Consider the following 17,029-nt stretch of genomic DNA (forward strand, 5'->3'; position numbering starts at 1 on the left):
TTAGATAGTTTCGGTAAGCCTGGGTGCTGATCTCAGTGCTCCTGGTTCCAGAGAAAAACACAGTTCTTTGAAATCCTCCCCCACACTTGTGTTTTCACACTTAATGACAAAAAACATAAACCACATTTCCCCTGAAGCCAGCGCAAAGACTGGAATGGGTTGACCTTTGTAAAAACTGATTCTGGGAGACAGGAAACAGAAAGCTTCAGCAGACAACAAGGCACCAGTGGCCATACTTCTCCTGTGTTGCTTGATCTTGCCTGATATGCTGACACTGCTGATCTTTGATGTTGGTCAAGTGATAACTAGGGGAACTACAGTATCTCTAGCTCACTGAAACCAGTATTGACTTAGCTAAACAGACAAAGATGCGCACTAACTCATGGATCGCGGTGGAAACGTCAGAGCGTGATCTCCTCTGAACACAGAGAATTCATTTGGATTGCTTTATCAGGTCATGGTTTCTATATTATAACATGGGAATGTGATTCTGAGATACTCAACTTTATGCACGAAATTTCAAATCATTGCCATATCTGTTGTCAAGCTAATTGCGTTGTGTTTTGGTGATTACCTACTAATCCCCGGCCGGGTGGATGACTGGCCGACAGCGAATGTGCCAGAGTCAGCAGGATGGCATCTTTGACTATGGCGAGGAGCCAGTCCACTTAAGCCTGCAGCACCTCTCCATATTGTTCTCTCTGCCACACAACAAAACCAGGGCCTCCGCTGCAAAATACAGCCAAGAGCAGCACTGAGCTGCAGACAGACGGGGCAGGTCAGGGGGCTGTTGGAGCACAAGTCGGCCAGTCACGCAAACATTTCTTTGGATATATTCGGGTTGGATTTGTTTGTGTTCTGATATATGTGGAATAATGACTAGCAACAAGGAGGCCAGACCATTTGATTCCATGACGAGAGCTGCCCCAGAAGTGAGTTAGTGTGCGTCCAGACTATGGAACTTTTTTGTTGTTGTTGTTGTGTCGGGCATTATCATTGTGTTCAAGTGATTTGGTTAAAGGTTTTGACTTTTCAAATGTGACTGCTGCAGGACTCACAGAGTGACAATCCAAGGTCCAGACAGGAACAGGAGGAGAAACAGATCCTGACAGCCTGGCAAAACATGGTGAGCACACAAGAAAAGAAAATCTATATTGTAACTGCTCCCTTCACACTTTCAGTCAGTTCCAGTTAAGTACTGTTTATCAGAATTACATGTGTAGGGGTGCAGCAATATGCTGTATCACATGCTGAACCATAGTGAATCAAACAAACACTGTAGGCCACATGTGGTTGGATGAAACAGTATCTCTTTGTGTCAGATCTGTAATTGCTTTTGTGTTATACTTAAAGCAATGCTATTAATTCTGCTATCAATTCTGATATCAGGACAAATAAATACTGTACTTTTGAACACTACAGCTACACAACCAATTTCCCCGCTTAAATTAGTGCAGATTTTTTGTTGTTGTGGTTGTTGCTGACTTTTTGCAAGACCCCTTTTCTCCCAAATTTGGTATGTAATGGCCGATTCCCCTGTAATTCAACAAGCCCACTTTTGGCCATGGGGAGGATGAGAGCAGTCAGGTGCCAGTCTCTGATATGCTAAGTATCACCTTTTATGTATCTTCAAGCTATCCCTCACTGGCTTCCCACATGACCATGCCACTAACAGGGACTGAGCCCTGGTCTTCTTTGTATTGTCCTGACAGTGATTTTATTTTATTGTGGTTACAAATGGTATTTGTTCACTTGGAGAGCTGATACGGCTCTAAGGCAAGTGCTGGACACCATCTAAAAATTTGCACTGGCATAGTAGAGTAATAGCTATTGCAATAGTTCTTATTGTAGCAGGTGTCAGTCCGGTCTGGGTAACATGCCTAAATATTACTCTTATAGTGTTTGTACAGCTGACCGTTGCCTTTGCCTCTTGTAGTCCTCAGCTCTGCAGCAGCACAGTCGGTGTGAGCACTCCAGCGCCTCAGGACCGGCTCAGTCTTTCCTGTCCAAGCAGAGGCAGTCCACCCAGGCCAGGAGAGCCCTCTCCCCACGGCTGCAGCCCAGGTAGGAGCCTCCATCCACAGGGGGAAATGGACGAGTGCAACCCACTGGTGGGCAGCATGGAAAGCAATGTTGTGGAAAAAGGTGTGCATTTTCTGTCATTTTGTTTTCATTGACTGAGGACTTCACTGTCTGTGCTGTATTTGGTTTGCTGCTACTACCCCCTGCTGGTGTATGTTGGTACTGGAATGATATTTCATGTAAACACTAAATAGTAGCCTACAGTAAGTGTCATGAATTACTGTTTTTATCTGTCTCATAACTAATTGTGTGCCTGTAATCACCAGATTGTCTCCATTCCTCAATGTTTAATATCTTAACATTTATTTCTTCAGGGAAGATACAATTTCCATTAGAAATAATGCAAAACAACGACTATTCATCTTGTCCTTTATATAAAACTGTTGTGTTATCTCATTCATTTCATTGTTTAAATTATGATTTTGAAAATATACAACATAACGCATTAGAGATCATTCTATTTACAGAGATATTTTACTAATCAAAGAAAATAAAGTGAACAAAGAAAGCTGTCACCCTTTTTGTCTTCATTTTAGCACCATTTTCTGTCCAAATGTTGGTGAATAGTAGTAACAGACAGTTTATTAATGTTGTATGATATAAAGTGCAGATAACTGGAAAAACAGAAATAGATGTTTTTGAGAAACAACTGTTTTCAGTTTGTACACTGTAGCTTTGACATGTTTAGCCTAGCTTAGCACAAAAACGGGGGAAACATTCAGCCTTGCTCTGCCAATGGTGCCTTGCAGCAACACCAAAGCTTTCTCATTATGTTTTATTTTCTGTATCTGTACAAAAATAGTTAAAAATCAAACACATTGTTATTGTGGTTTAAGGAGCAGCTAGCTTAATTACTAAGAAGCTAGCTTAGTGATTAAGCTAGCTCCCTCGTGACCCCTCCAAAGTCCTGTCTCACAGTGGAGACTTTTGCAGTCTCTTCCTCGTTTTTGGTGGAGGCCAATCTCCCCCTGCACCCAGTCTCTGCGCTGAGGTAGCCTAAACTTATAAAGAAACTCATTTAGCCTAGCTTAGCACAAACATGTCATTTCTGTATTGAAACACCTTTTCCAATTAAATTCTGACTTGGTGAACATTTAACTCACGTGACTGATCAGCTGAGAAAAAGAAGAAAAAGAAACTGTTTCCCAAACATGTGAAAAAAGAAACCCTGAAGACCTGAGACCATTTTTCTCTCGTAGAGGGCTGAGGTGACTGGTTTTGTTTCTTCTTCTTCTTCTACCTCCTCTTCTTCTACTGTTTTCTCTCTCTACTCTCAGAACATGTGTCTAAGGTCCATTCTCCACTCAGCGCCCTTCACCGAGGCACTGGCTTAAAGCTGGATTTGGTCCCCAGGGGTCACACAGTGCAGTGAGCAGCCCCTCAGGGATGGGGTAAAAACAGAGAACAAATTTCACCACGTTGTACTAAGCATGATATCATGTGACAATAAAGATTAAAGAAAGAATCTTTATTGCAGCCACTGAGAAGGTGGCCTCCTTCTGACAAACTATACTTTGCAAAGCCTAGTTTAATCACTCCAAACCAGTTGATGGAAACACACCTAATTTCTGATTAAACCTAATCAACATGCTTCTTTTTTTCCTTTTTGTGACATTTCAAAAGTTTGCTCCAAATTTGCTTGATAATTAGATGGAAACAAGAAGACGGAAACATGGCGAGAGCGTACCGTTAAAGTTACCGCCCAATACTGCCTTCAAAGAGCAAACTATGCTCCACGATCCTAGAAACAGAGTATGGATCACAGCTGGCTTTTAAACATCACCAGTGAAGTGGGAGGAGGGTTCATTTGGGAAAAGAAAATCTATTTTCCTAAATCAGGGGTGGACTCCAGGGGAAACCAGTCAAACTGCTGCTGGTTTATTCATTTTAAGAACGCCATTTATCTGTTTTTGCAAATGAACTGATTTGGAAACATCTGGGAGCAGTTCATCAACAAATTTTTAATTTTTCAAAAACAGATAACTCTCTGCCTCACACGTGGTGCAGATTCAAAGTAAAAGCCTCTATGACTAATTTCACTCGTGAAAACGTGCACTGAATCAAGCTTTATAGTTTCATACAGTCAAAAGTTCATGGGAACATCGCAGCCTGTTGCACACCTAAGACCCTGTGAGCTCTGATCCCATGCTCACACTGCGAAAACGCTGAGGTTCGTCGTAAGACGGGACGGTGAGGAAGGACATCTTGTTTCCACCAAAGGGAGGCTTGAGGATGGCGGGCACAGCTCTGTTCTGGTTGATAGCTGGCTGGGAGCTGCAGTGCTCCAGGCTGGAGTGGGCAGCCGGCTGAAACAGGAAGGCAGAGGGCTGACGGGTCGTGATGGGAATGGCGGAGGCTGGTCGGGTGGAGGTATCTCTTGACGACTGAGGGGGGGGGGGGAGAAGTGACACAGCAGCTTGATGGTCCCCCCTTGTGCTCACCGCTTTCCCTCTTTCCTCACCCATCTGCCGCTCTTCATCACTCCTACCCACCACCCCACTCGTCTCCTTCTTGTCATTGACGGCAGGGTGCCCCCCTCGCCTCTCCTGCTCCGCCCCAAACTGAATCTCCAGCAGAGGCGTTCTGACGCTCTTCTCCTCCCTGAAACTGCACACGGTGCTCTGGGTTTCCTGCCCGAGCCCCGACGGCAAAGACCCACCTTTACCTATTTTACAGCTTTCATCGTCGTCATCATCGCTGGTGCACTGGTCAATACTGGGGGAGTGGTGTAGCCTCTGGAGTTGTGCTGAGGTGCGGCGAAGTGCCCCTCCCATGAGGCCGGTGGGGGACGGGGCCGCATTTAGAAGACGGTTGAAGAGGGCCATGTTGGGGTGACGACTGCCTGACTCCTCCAGGTTCTCAGCAATGTCCTCCAGAGGCTGGAAGTGCATCTCCTCTTTAGGGATCCTGTCAAGAGATGGTGTGGCAATTTACACGTGATCGTCCTGAAAGCACCAGAATTTACACTTGCTGTGTTTGATGTTTTAGTCTTTCTCAGCCCTGATTACGTCACACTAGTTCTTGAAATAAGGCAGAATACTTTCTCTTTCATCACCCAGATTTTCCCACCAAGCAAGGGGGATTCAAACTAAAAGTGTCACAGTCACAAGTTGAGCACACGTAGAATGAGAGCGTAAAACCCGGACACTCACGCCATGTCGAAAGTGGACCCCTGGAAGGAGGGCTTGCGGAGGACAAAGAGAGTGGCGGCGGTGTAGGGGGGTCTGGGGTTGGAGTCATTCCAGTAGCGATCTCTCTCCATCATCGGCAGATCTCCGTACATCTCGTCCACCGCCATCATGGACACCTGCAGAGGAAAACACAAACACACACACACACACACACACACACAAACACATACACAGTAAAGAACAAAGGCCGAGTCCCATTACATTACGTGTCCTTTAATAAAACCATGATGGTGAAGCTAATGTAGCCTCCAATTTCCCATGTGGGATTGCAAAATGTCAGCCAAAACAAATGTTTTAAGGAAGTGCTTTCAGCATCACATTCAACAGACAGACAGAATACTTAAACATAAAGAAATGTTAACAATGAGAAACCTGGAAATTTCTGTCTATCAGCCAGTTGGTCTCAAAGTCATCATCATCTTCTCCGAAAGGGTTGATCAGCTGCTCTGCAACCTTCAGGGCCGAACACAAAACAAGCTGACAACACGATTCATTGATATTCTTTTATCTTTACATGGTGCTCAGGTATCAAAACATATGGTATTTGACCCTCCATCACCTTAAGCCACCCAGCATAAAAGAAGAACTGCAGCAGGGTGAAGATGGGCACGTAGAGGTCCAGGTCATGACCTGGGTATCCTTGGCTGGGGTCCAGGAACTGGCGACCGATGAGACAGACCAGGAAAAAACTGTAAACCGCCAAAGTCACCACCTGTGGGAAAGATGGAGGTGCAGTACTCGGTCACATGTTGAGCTTGTCTTCCAGTTCTTGTTTAGAAATGACTATTGTCCATTCATATTTGTTTTCATCTCTTCCACAAATTCAAACAATTGAATTGAACACAGTTGAGAATCAGCATTTTGTGCAGACACCAAGCGGCAGTTTGACTGATCTAACTGAGATAAGATCACTGTTTCAAGATGACAGACAACAGCCATCATTCATTGTATCTTAGAAAAGTGATTAAACTTTCAGCGGCACAAACCATGTTTTTATGGTTTGATGTATAATGCAATAAGTGAGTAAAGAAAAAAACGTTCTAATTTAGCTCATTGCTTTTTAAAGTAAGGGATAGTTATTCAATGGCGATAAGTTCCAGTGTCAAACAGTTAAAGCGCTCAAGTAATACACCTTCCCTTTTTGTTCTGTTGTTCCACATGTTGTGCAAGCTGGCTCTTTACTGGGACAATTAAACGGAACAGTGGTTAATGTCATTAATTACGCCTGTGCTGCCTTTCCTGCTACAACAAGTCAAACACCTGCTGGGAAAAAAGCTCTGTAAAAGTGAAAGTCAGCTTAACAGAGCTGGCGGCTGAAGTTAAAGATTTATATCAGGGAGCCGAGGTTCCAGACACAGCCCTGTTTCTGTGTCTTATAGACAGTTGATCAAGTCAGGACAGTATGACAGTGAGTCAGCTCGCACAACAGCAGCACCCTGAAACAATGACACAGCTAAATGGAATTCAGCCATCATTAATGCTGTTATTTACACCTGTTTACACCTTACTGTGACATGTCAACATGTCCATCTCTGCCTGAGCTTCTCGTATCGGAACGACAGTGAGATGGTTGGATCAGTTCACTGTTGGACTGATATGTGCTGTGTTCTTGGCGTCTATCATCAGCTAGTTCATAATGATGCCTCAGCGTTCAAGCAGCATTTTAATGTTGTTTGAAAATACTTCATATAATGAGACAAGGTAGTTTTAGCCATGACCTTATACTATCCTTTAAGGATCTCAGGTGTTTCTGTGCTTCAGTGTGAAGTCATTAAAAGCTATCGTTATAACTTTAAATTCACATCAAAACAACAGACACATTTTATTATTAAATAGTAGTTAAATAATAATAACAGTAGAAATAATAGTAAAAATTTTGAGTGCATTGATGCTTGAAAACCAGAGTTCAATCAGTAATGTGAGTACAGTCAAATAAAGTGCAAAAAGCAACATCAAAGAGGTATGATGCAACATCCCGAGCAGCAGAGCACTCACCTGAGTGTAGACTAGAGGAACACTGATCATGTCGTAATGAAACAGCATGCTGCACTTCCCTCTGAACCCATTCAGCTCCTGTTCACACACAAATAGACTCGCTGAGGTCATTGTACAGCATTCATCCTGTGCATGTGTGCGTGTGTGTGAAATGCCGCACCTCCAGCAGCAGTTTGAGCGTGTGATCGTCTTTGATCCTGCCCTCGCAGCGGGCCACCGCTGCCAGGTTGGTGAACCAAACGCAGGGGATCCAGTATTTGTTATAAGGAGAGTGGAGACCCTCAAACTTCTTGCGTTCCTCTCTTGACATGAATCCTGCACAAACAGCAGACAAAAAAGTCACAGGTCACAAATCAATTATTCCTAATGTAAAATGTGGCGAGAAAGGAGGAATGCGTGAGGAGGGATCAATCTTCAGCATGATTTAGCCTTAACTTTGCTTTGACTTCCAGGTCATTTTATAGTGAGTAAGGACTAATTTAATGTGTCACGGTATCACTGCATAGCTATTTTATCTTGCTCTTTGCTAACTGATAGCAAAGAGCAAGATAAAATATACTGCCACTGACAGGTCTGTGCAGCTCTTAAAAACAATGTCTCAGTGTAAATCAAAGCAGCAGCGCAGTTCCTCTAGAGAAGAGGGAGGAGAGGGTTGCTATACCAGCGTCTCGTGATCTTACAACAGACGTGCGATAAACGTTTTTATCAGCGATGAATTTCAGGATGTGCCTGTCCTTGTGCTTTCTCCTGCTCTCACTGGTGTAGAGAACGTACGAGAGAGGGCACAACACACACGCATGACCCGGGTGTGTGACATCACTTAGTTTACACATTTCCTGAGCAGCGTGAGAACAGTTGATGCGACATCATAAATTCTGATTACTGAGAGGTGCAACATGTTGAGTTGTTGTATTGTGGATTTGCATGGACAGCAAAGTGCCTTTTACTCCATTTGCTTTATTCATTTAAAACTTCTTTGGATAATGGTATAAGATCATACCTCACTGCTAAATCACAGTGGGGGTTCTTGGCTGAGGATGGACCCCACCACCACCCATCACCAAGTTTGTCCTTGTGCTGACTCACCAGCTTCCACCACATGGTCCATGGTGGGGAAACGCTTGAACACGGCCGTGCTGACTGACCGGAGGATGAGCAGGGCCGAAAGGCTGGCGTAGCGCATCATGGTTCGTCTCAGCAGGCGGCCTCGCTCATCGCTCCCCTGGAGGCCCCCCGATAGGACGCACATGAGCCTGTCAGGGAGCGGGATGCTGGTGTACTGGCTCCACCACCGGTTCACCACCAGGGTCACATAGAAACCTGCAAACAGCAGTGGAGAGGAGACACAGATCAGACCTGGTTCCCCAGTGGAGTCCAGGGACCAGCAGGTCACCTTTACTGTAACATCAGGGGCCCCTAGCAAAATGATGTTTTACTGTTAAATAATTTCTGCAAAGGGGCCCCAATGATACATAATAATAATAATCTCGACTCATTATTTTAATGACTGAATCAGAATGTTGCCATTCCCTCCATCGCAACAGCAGATGTAGTTATATCTCCAATATATAATAATGATGGTCATGTTGACAGAGGTCTGGAGGTCTGGAGCTGAGGGTCCCTGACATGGAAAACCACAAGCAGCTGTCATATAAATTTGTGGTTGCTCACTCTTGTGTTATACAACAAATTATACCCATTTAGAGTTCAAAATCACACTACACAAGGGTCTGGGACACACTGGAGCTCAAATTCTGCATCTCCAGTGTTCTCCAAAAGTTAACATGCTTACCCAGAACAAAGGACATAGGGATCAGACTGGCGTAGTGGTTGCAGTAAATTGCCAACTTTTCAAAATACCTCTTCTGCTCATCAAACAGGAAAAATCTAAACGGGTGAAAGTGACACACAGTCATTTGTGAGTACAACTAACCGATGAATGTGTCTGCAGCAGGACGTTTCCCGAGGCTGCTCTCTCTGTCCTACCTGTAAGTGATGCTGATGGCGGTGTACATGGCAAAGAAAGCCAGGAACTCCTTGTATAACACCTTGTAGATGCTGCCCTTCCAGGCCAAAAGCAGCTTGGAGAAGCCACAGAAACGGGCGTTTGCAACTCTGGCTGTGTAGGTGACAGTCATTGGTGACGGCCAGGTGACAGGTCCTCAGTAAAAGAGCTGTGTGAAAGAAGCCACAGCCATCGCAATTACACCTGCGCTGGGTACAAACATGCTCATGGAACATGTTCAGGTGTGTCGTGAGTCGTTTACCAAAGAATCTGAAGAACATTTCATTCACAGATAGGCTATATTCCCATTGCCTTTATCAAATAAAGCTAAATTAGCACTGTCCAGTTCTTTCTAATGTATTTTGTTTTGAAAGATAATCTCCTTACCTTTTCTAGTGTGTTTTTCTTGACGAGCGCGCCAACTCCTCAGCGCATTTTTGTGCGTAATTGGCACCACTTCATATTTTCACTCAGCAGTACAGTCTTCTCTGCGCCTCTGCCTGAGCTCGCCAGTGGTGTTTCTTCGAAGCGCTCACAACCCTGATCTCCCCTGGCGTCAACTCGGTTAACTCGAGGCTCGGTCGGCTGCATGGCAGTAATCCTCGGAGCCTCCACGGTGCGTCCAGTGGTCAGTGCGCCCCGGGGTAAATCCCCAAAACGAGGAGGAGGAGCTCGTTAGCGCGGCCCCCGACCGGGAGAGCGCGGCTCGGTGATGGACCACAAGCGACAGGCCGCAGCGCCGGGGCACAAGGAGCGCACAGGACCGTCCAGTACAGCAGGGAATTATGAAACAGGAGCAAGTGGAGCGTGGCAAACTTTCGTGTTAAGTGATATGAAAACAACAACCAAATTTCACGGTTACAGTATTACAATTACACTTACTACACGCCAATGCAGCAGCAAGAACATTTGTTATGTATTTGATGGTCAGTTGGTGTCATTCATCCTTTCAAAATGCTTTTCCTTTGAACAAGAAACAAAATCCCAGGAAGGGGAAATAATTCCACTTGTTCCCGATGCAATCTCCCACCAGGACATCTTTTTTTTTTTTTTTTTGTCTTTTAAAGTTATTTTTTTTACGACTCAACAACAAAATGAGTGACTTTGTGGATATTTTGCTCAGTGAAGCTGAGTGTGTCTGTGATCACAGAGGACTTTCACTCAGTCACTGTACCTAAGTGAGATTTTGGGGCAGGCTGCTTGTATTTACATCTTATGCTACTTTACTTTTATACTACATTTATTTCACAGCTTCAGTTATTAGTTATTTCACAGATTAGGATTTTACATTAAAAAGTACATGATAAACATTGTTCTAACCCTAATTTAAAAGTCTGAGGCTTTAAAAGGTACAATTATTTCACAAAGCAAATTATTATTATTATTTTTTTTTTTTTGCTTTTTTTTTCTACATGTAAAATGCTGCTTAAACACTGAGGCATCATTACGAACCAGCTGATGAAAAAATAGTTTATAATAAAGAGACACAGGTCCAATTTTCTGCACATCGTGTACTTTCATTTGTTTTGCTGCGGCACATCTTCTCTCCTTGTATCTTCCATTTCATTTAAGTTTGTTGCTCCTGGACTCCGGTGTTGAAAATTAACTGAGTCTTCATGCTCTGTTGGAGGCAATCTGCAGTCTGGTGGGTTAATGCCTGTGTGCTCTGGCTTCTGCCTGCTTCAATTAACAGATGCGTTAAACGAGCAGTAGGCAGCTCAAGAGATTGACCACAGAAGGCTCTCCTCTGAGGCAAGTTTGTTTTAATTAACACTCGCAACATAATTTAAAGAAAATTTATAGAAAACAGATTCTTTTTGACTCAAAAGCATTCAGTGACAGAAAGGGGGTAATTATGCTTTTTCTGCCATCTATAACTTTCTGTGGAAAAATAATGAAGCATCAGCAGAGCCAATCAGAGTCCAGTGCTTGATCACCAGGGCAAAGCTTAACAACTCATTTCATTTGTGAAACACTTTATCAAGCAACATTCATTATATTTTAATTAACAATGCATTAAATAAGGCTACTAATGTACTTCAATAGTGTTCCCATATAGTTCTCAGTGAGGAGGATGGGCACAAAATGTTTGACAGTGTTTGATGGGCTCAATGAGCACTGTATGGGAACCTGGTGCTGGGAGTTTAGCTGCATCAATAATAAACCCTTTCAGCTTCCAATGACTAAAACATCAAACAGTCATCACACATTTTGCCTTTGAATCTCATAAAACTGTTGCTGTCTCTAACCACATACCACCTGAAGCAACCAAAGTGGCCAGAACATTCAACAGAGGCCATTAAGACTGTCCAGTTCAAACAATAACAGCCATATATGGATATAAAGCTCCTAATATGACTTGCTTCAAAATCTCAGTGCCATTAGGTAACTGCATTTACACCGGGATCACATGGCCAGGTGAGATCTAATGATAGGACAAACGGTAAAAGACATACTACAGACTCCTCTGGTTTTCTTTATTGCAATATCAAGGATGGGCTTGGTCAAAACCAAAAATTTACTGAAGCCCACAGACCATATTGCATTTTTTAAAGGCAGTTGTCTTTTTTCATTGCCCTGTCATCACACCCTGAATGTGCTGAGATTTTGAAATTCCCAATGTGAGAGGTGAATTTAAGTAAACTTTTAGTCAAGAGTCAAACTGGGGAACAGACACAGCCACCAGACCACACAGAATAAAATGAGGCAAAGAACATCAACCACCCGAAAGCCGTTTCATCCTGGAATACACGGCACCATCACTGGAAACACTTTGTTTTTACAACTGAGGCTGGACACTGCACAGGATGAAGGAGGAGGAGGCTTCTGAAGAGAGAACGTTAAATGCTTTAAGTCGGAATTGTACATCTGCCACACAGAGGAAATGAAGGAAGGAGAAGGTGAATGGAGAGTAAAGCAGTACAAATATGTCCTGTTTTATCTCTCTAAGCAGGTTATGTATGTGTGTGTTTGTGATATCATAGCTCCCCTCCAGTAAGGGTGTGGCTGTAGCAGTGCTCTGCATTGGATGACAGGCTGAGGACTGAGTGGATCAATTTGAGGCCATTACAGCAGGGTTTGAGGCTGGCTGGGGGGGAGCTTAGAGGAGGAGAGTTCAGACTGTATAGATGTGGTCAGTAGGAGGGAGAAGGGAGGTCCTGTGGGAAGGCAGATCACTTATTTGGGGGTTTGTACGGTTCCAGAAGTTGCTTAGAGAACGTGTTGACCTTGTCGGCACCTCGAACTTCATGGGGCAGCAGCGGCAACTTGACTATGTGGAAATCTTCGTAAAGGTCCTCCATCTGTGCAGAGAAGACAGATTGTGAATGAGGACGATGAGCACACAACGCTGCTGGATTGTCACAAGCCAAAAACAAACCACTGACTCGTACCTGGTCTAAATACTTGGACTGAATTTTATGGCGGGCTTCACACATTTTACACGGCCTCTCTAAGTCAGGGAAAACAAGCTGGTTGACGATGATGTTGTGTGTGTCGATGCGGCACTTGGCCAGCTCCTGGATCAGCCGCTCCGTCTCGTACAGGGAGAGGAACTCAGCAATGCACACACAGATGAAGGTGGTCTGTTCCTGATGGATGTGAGGAAAGTGGGGAGAAGAGTTAGTATAACACATCAACACGAGAACATACAGTACTTGCATCAGGAGACAACATGCAATAGAAAAATAGGATGTCTGCATAATGCCTAAAGCAGTCTACAAAAACAGACTAGCTGTTATTGGAGAAAATGAGTTTCACATTACTATTTCATTAACAGTTGTGAGTGAGCAGCACAGCCACGCTGTATACATGCATACAGTGTAGTGATACAGAGCAACAGCCACAGCAAGGAGGTCTGCAGTGAAATGGCTTGCTAAACCACAACATGCTAAATTAATCTGAAAATAAATGGATAAATAAATCTTTTCTTCCACCTGCTTCATATTATCATATTATCACCATCAACAATAACAAATGGCACCCAAACCAATGACAGTTCTTGCGGTCTCAGTGAAGGCTCTGTTTTTGGTGAAGGAGCAAGTAAGTGATGGTGAGGCCTACAAACGAGCTAGCGAGGCACTGCATGTAGATGCAGAAACAAATAATGCCATTTGAAAAGCCTGTTTTGCACAAAGCACGTCGTAAGGGTAATGTGCTTGGTTTACAGCTGCAACCAGAGTGACTTACAGGATCTTTGAACTGCTCACTGACTGAGCGGATGACTGGTAGGGTCTCCTCAAGCTTAGAGGCTAGCTGGTCTGCGTTCATGTCACCCAGACCGAGCATGTTGCACATCTACAAGAACAAGAGAGAAACACATAGCGGATATGCATAACATGTCAAAATAATTCAAACACTCTGAATGCAAAATATGTACTTTATCTTCCAGTTGCTTTTTTCCTTCAAGTTAAAATCCAACAGTGGCTTTGTGGAGCTTTTATAGACATAAAAACTGGTAAATGACTACAATCAGTGAATGGATCTGCTTGTCCCTCCTCACCTGAGAGATGAAAGGGCTGATCTGGTTCTTTATCTGCATGAGGCGCCCCAGGCCACGCTCCACAATGGTGGGAAAGTTGAGCAGCCGCAGTGTGTGACCAGTTGGGGCAGTGTCAAAGACCACCACTGAGAAGTTCATTCCTTTCACTAACCTAAGACACAGGCAGACAGCAGTGCTGAGTTAGTAGAACACTGGCCACCATGTCTTCACTAGCTCATTCACACAACTGTGAAAGATAAAAGTAATTCTGGGTCATCACACTTTTTTTTGTTTTCCAGGCACCACGTTTTCTTACCTCATGACCTCGGCGTAGCTCATGGCCTCGTCGATGCCAGGGAAAGCACTCATGGCCTCCTGCATCATCTTCTTTCCCATGCTGAGCATGTTGTCCTCCTCAAAGAACTCATCAGGCAACTCTGCCACACCCAGGCTTGGGTCAATCTCCTGCACTCATACAAACACAACGATCAGAGCATCACAAACTGAGGGCTTGGGTAACTGCAAATAATTTTAGAGCCTCCGGCAATTCATTTTGTTACACAATGATGGTTCTCTGCTTGAGGCCCAGATGTGGAACCAACTAAACTCATGACACTGAAGTGATGATGACCTCATTCAGTAAAAAAAAAATCTAAAAACAGCATGAATAAACTTCTTTGTTAACAAATGTAGCTATGTTTCTATCCACTTTGTACAAATTTTAGGAGATTTTGAAATGCAGTAAAAAGTAAAATGTGAATTACAAGTGTATTTGGGAGACAGCTGGAAAAGTACAGGTATAAATTATAACTTTCATGATGGCTGAATTAAATTTAGCTGGTCCAGTATCAGGGTACTGTCACACTATGATCCTAATTTACACCTGGCAATAATAATAATAAAGTGATGTGGGTGTGACTGGATGACTGGTGACCACATCTTTTGTAGTATAAACACTAATGTGTCCTGACGAGTCCACAACAAGGATGTAACAGGAACACACCTCATCAGTGCAGGATGTGGTGGTTGTTTTGGTGACAGCGCACAAATGCTTGAATAATTTGAGAGGAACACTGATGTACATGGTGGAAATGCTTGCCCTTCATTCATTTACAAGTCCTAAATGACTTTATCCTGCCAATCTTAACAGCTGTAGTCAATGTGAAGCAAATCCAGTGACACGTAACAATTGTGCGGTGCCCTTTGGCCTTCTAGTAGAAGTGACGTAGACATAAACGAAATGGACAACCTTGGAGACCCATAACCCCATCATTATTATTAGTAACATAGGATGTCGGGCGGGGGTCAGGAGGGTTTTTTTCTTTTATTTAATTTTGCGTTTTTTTGTGTTGCCATTGGCATACCATTTGATTTAATTGTATACCTGGAACTAAATATGATATGCTAAAGGTTTTCTCTTAGTTAAATGTAATGAGTGAATGGCTACAAATATACACTTATATATATACTTCAATCTTTGCCTGTAGTGTCTTCCTGTGAACAGGCACGTTTTTCTTCAAGCAGTGCGACTTACCATTGCAAAGAGGTTGTCATAGCCCTTGACCTTAGTAGGGACCTTCGAGAACTTCTGGTCAAAAGCATCAGAGATGTTATGAGCGGGGTCGGTGGAGATGATGAGGACACTCTCCCTGACAGCAGCAAGCTGGACAGCCAAACTACAGCTGGACAGAGGAGACAGGAGAGGTTTGTACAGCTGGAGGTGGGCAGCCAGGTGAGTGTTCACAAGAGCACCTGGTGTCAATAACCCTTCTTCCCCATAGAGTTGGCCTTCAGGCTTGCTCATGTAGTACGGATAATGAGAAAATAATTAGAATTTAAAGTCAAATAAATGGTGTCCGTTTCCGATCGTAAAAGCTGCATTATATAAGCTGCTGTGTGTAAGCGAAGTGATACATTTACTGGACTTGCATAGCTCTCGTAGCATGTAGTTAAAAGATGCCTTGTACTGTGTGTATTTACTGCGTTTCATTTACATTTCTATTATAAGTCATTGTATTTTCTCTTTGAAATTGTAAGCATCACTCGCTAGCTGCAGCGATCGTTAAAAGAGGCGGAACACATTAGCTTTTATGCAGAGCTGACAGCTAACGCTACCTAGCCAGTGTATTCTTTACCCCCGGTTGTTGTGTCCATTAGCTTAGTTGCAAGCTAACACGAAGTCACCCGTTGATAAAACATAAAGTTGAAGGCACTCCTGTTATAATGAGGAAAACATGTGGTGACAAGCAAGATATCGGTGTCATATTGCACCGTGACTGTCAAACCACTTTAAGTCATGAATACATGTGTCAGATGGCTAACGTTAGCTAGTGACAGTGCTTACAGCATTCAACTACCCGGCAAACCGACAACCACTTTAGCCTAAAATACGAATGTAACGTTCAAGATATTTCGGTGCGTCTTGAACTATTAAGCTGACGCTCGTTAGATTCTTGGTATGGAAAAAAAAAACACATCTGATTTATTAACTGAGAATGACCCACATTAACTTATGGATAGTGGCTAATCTAAGCTAGCTATGGCAGCTAGCGACGTAGGCTGACTCAATAGCAGGAGGCTAACTTAATGAGCGTTTTCCTTCTACTTACCTACATGTCGTTTTACCAACACCACCCTTTCCACCCACAAATATCCATTTCAAAGATTTCTGCTCGATGATATTCTTCAGTGTCGGTTCTAACGGCTCCACATCAGGCGCATCTTCAAATTCGTCTTCCAATGAAGCTGCCATCTTGTATGTGTACAAAGTATCGCACAGCTCAGGTGGGACGTACCGACGCTGCTGCCGTCACTGCTCCTCGGCCAAGTCAGAGCAATAATATATCTGTGCTTATGGTGTCAAATTGAAACGCTGACTAAAAGAGAAAAGTAACAAAAGTCAAAAGTAATGTTATGGTAGACCTGGGAGGTACACATTAATTTGATATCAAAGTGACCACCCCCAAAGTAGGAGGCTACTTAGTCATTACCAGTAGGGGTGGGGCCAGACCAGGCAGCAAAGTAAAAACTTTTAAGTTGGATGGCAACAGCAAGTCTTACCTTTTTTTTTCTTATACATTATTTTCATACACCTTAAGTACAGAAGCATACAACGGTGAAAAGGTATTTAACCATTCTTTCATTCTTTCTGCAATTTCCCATTTTAGGATTAATAAAGTATATATATCTATCTATCTATTCTCTTTGTGATGCTTTCATTTATTTCATTCCATATTGTGTTTTCAAGACAACACTCAAGTATACACACGACAAACA

At 43.4% G+C, this 17,029-nt stretch overlaps 3 protein-coding genes across 3 annotated transcripts; 1 reads left to right on the plus strand and 2 right to left on the minus strand.

The window, feature by feature from the left end:
• The first annotated feature begins 805 nt into the window (after positions 1–805).
• On the plus strand, positions 806–2,068 carry LOC121604653 (protein Hook homolog 3-like). The gene is made up of 3 exons (XM_041934227.1): positions 806–932; positions 1,052–1,126; positions 1,937–2,068. The coding sequence occupies exons 1-3, from the start codon at positions 876–878 to the stop codon at positions 2,066–2,068; spliced, it is 264 nt and encodes an 87-aa protein (XP_041790161.1). The 5' UTR covers positions 806–875.
• A 2,134-nt stretch (positions 2,069–4,202) lies between these two features.
• On the minus strand, positions 4,203–11,586 carry LOC121627797 (bestrophin-2-like). The gene is made up of 10 exons (XM_041966864.1): positions 9,661–11,586; positions 9,255–9,442; positions 9,061–9,155; positions 8,355–8,588; positions 7,429–7,583; positions 7,269–7,346; positions 5,833–5,985; positions 5,646–5,726; positions 5,235–5,389; positions 4,203–4,989 (listed from the first exon to the last, which is right to left on the minus strand). Exons 2-10 carry the CDS (start codon positions 9,404–9,406, stop codon positions 4,203–4,205), a joined length of 1,890 nt encoding a protein of 629 aa, XP_041822798.1. The 5' UTR covers positions 9,407–9,442; positions 9,661–11,586.
• A 143-nt stretch (positions 11,587–11,729) lies between these two features.
• get3 (guided entry of tail-anchored proteins factor 3, ATPase) lies at positions 11,730–16,691 on the minus strand. Its single transcript, XM_041966865.1, has 7 exons — positions 16,363–16,691; positions 15,288–15,435; positions 14,070–14,218; positions 13,775–13,925; positions 13,462–13,569; positions 12,666–12,863; positions 11,730–12,575 (listed from the first exon to the last, which is right to left on the minus strand). The coding sequence occupies exons 1-7, from the start codon at positions 16,503–16,505 to the stop codon at positions 12,447–12,449; spliced, it is 1,026 nt and encodes a 341-aa protein (XP_041822799.1). The 5' UTR covers positions 16,506–16,691; the 3' UTR covers positions 11,730–12,446.
• Between the last annotated feature and the right edge of the window lie 338 nt (positions 16,692–17,029).

Source organism: Chelmon rostratus, chromosome 3, assembly GCF_017976325.1.
Source record: "Chelmon rostratus isolate fCheRos1 chromosome 3, fCheRos1.pri, whole genome shotgun sequence".
NCBI classification, from domain to species: domain Eukaryota; kingdom Metazoa; phylum Chordata; class Actinopteri; order Chaetodontiformes; family Chaetodontidae; genus Chelmon; species Chelmon rostratus.

Coding starts and splice junctions, on each gene's coding strand:
- LOC121604653 (XM_041934227.1), top strand. CDS start 876: ATGACTAGCAACAAGGAGGCCAGACCATTTGATTCCATGACGAGAGCT. Junction 933..1,051: donor TGACGAGAGCTGCCCCAGAA/GTGAGTTAGTGT, acceptor TGACTGCTGCAG/GACTCACAGAGTGACAATCC. Junction 1,127..1,936: donor TGACAGCCTGGCAAAACATG/GTGAGCACACAA, acceptor TGCCTCTTGTAG/TCCTCAGCTCTGCAGCAGCA.
- LOC121627797 (XM_041966864.1), bottom strand. CDS start 9,406: ATGACTGTCACCTACACAGCCAGAGTTGCAAACGCCCGTTTCTGTGGC. Junction 8,589..9,060: donor CCCTATGTCCTTTGTTCTGG/GTAAGCATGTTA, acceptor TGCTGTTTGCAG/GTTTCTATGTGACCCTGGTG. Junction 5,986..7,268: donor TTCCTCTAGTCTACACTCAG/GTGAGTGCTCTG, acceptor TCTTTCCCACAG/GTGGTGACTTTGGCGGTTTA.
- get3 (XM_041966865.1), bottom strand. CDS start 16,505: ATGGCAGCTTCATTGGAAGACGAATTTGAAGATGCGCCTGATGTGGAG. Junction 13,570..13,774: donor TCAGCCCTTTCATCTCTCAG/GTGAGGAGGGAC, acceptor TTGTTCTTGTAG/ATGTGCAACATGCTCGGTCT. Junction 12,576..12,665: donor AGTCCAAGTATTTAGACCAG/GTACGAGTCAGT, acceptor TTCTCTGCACAG/ATGGAGGACCTTTACGAAGA.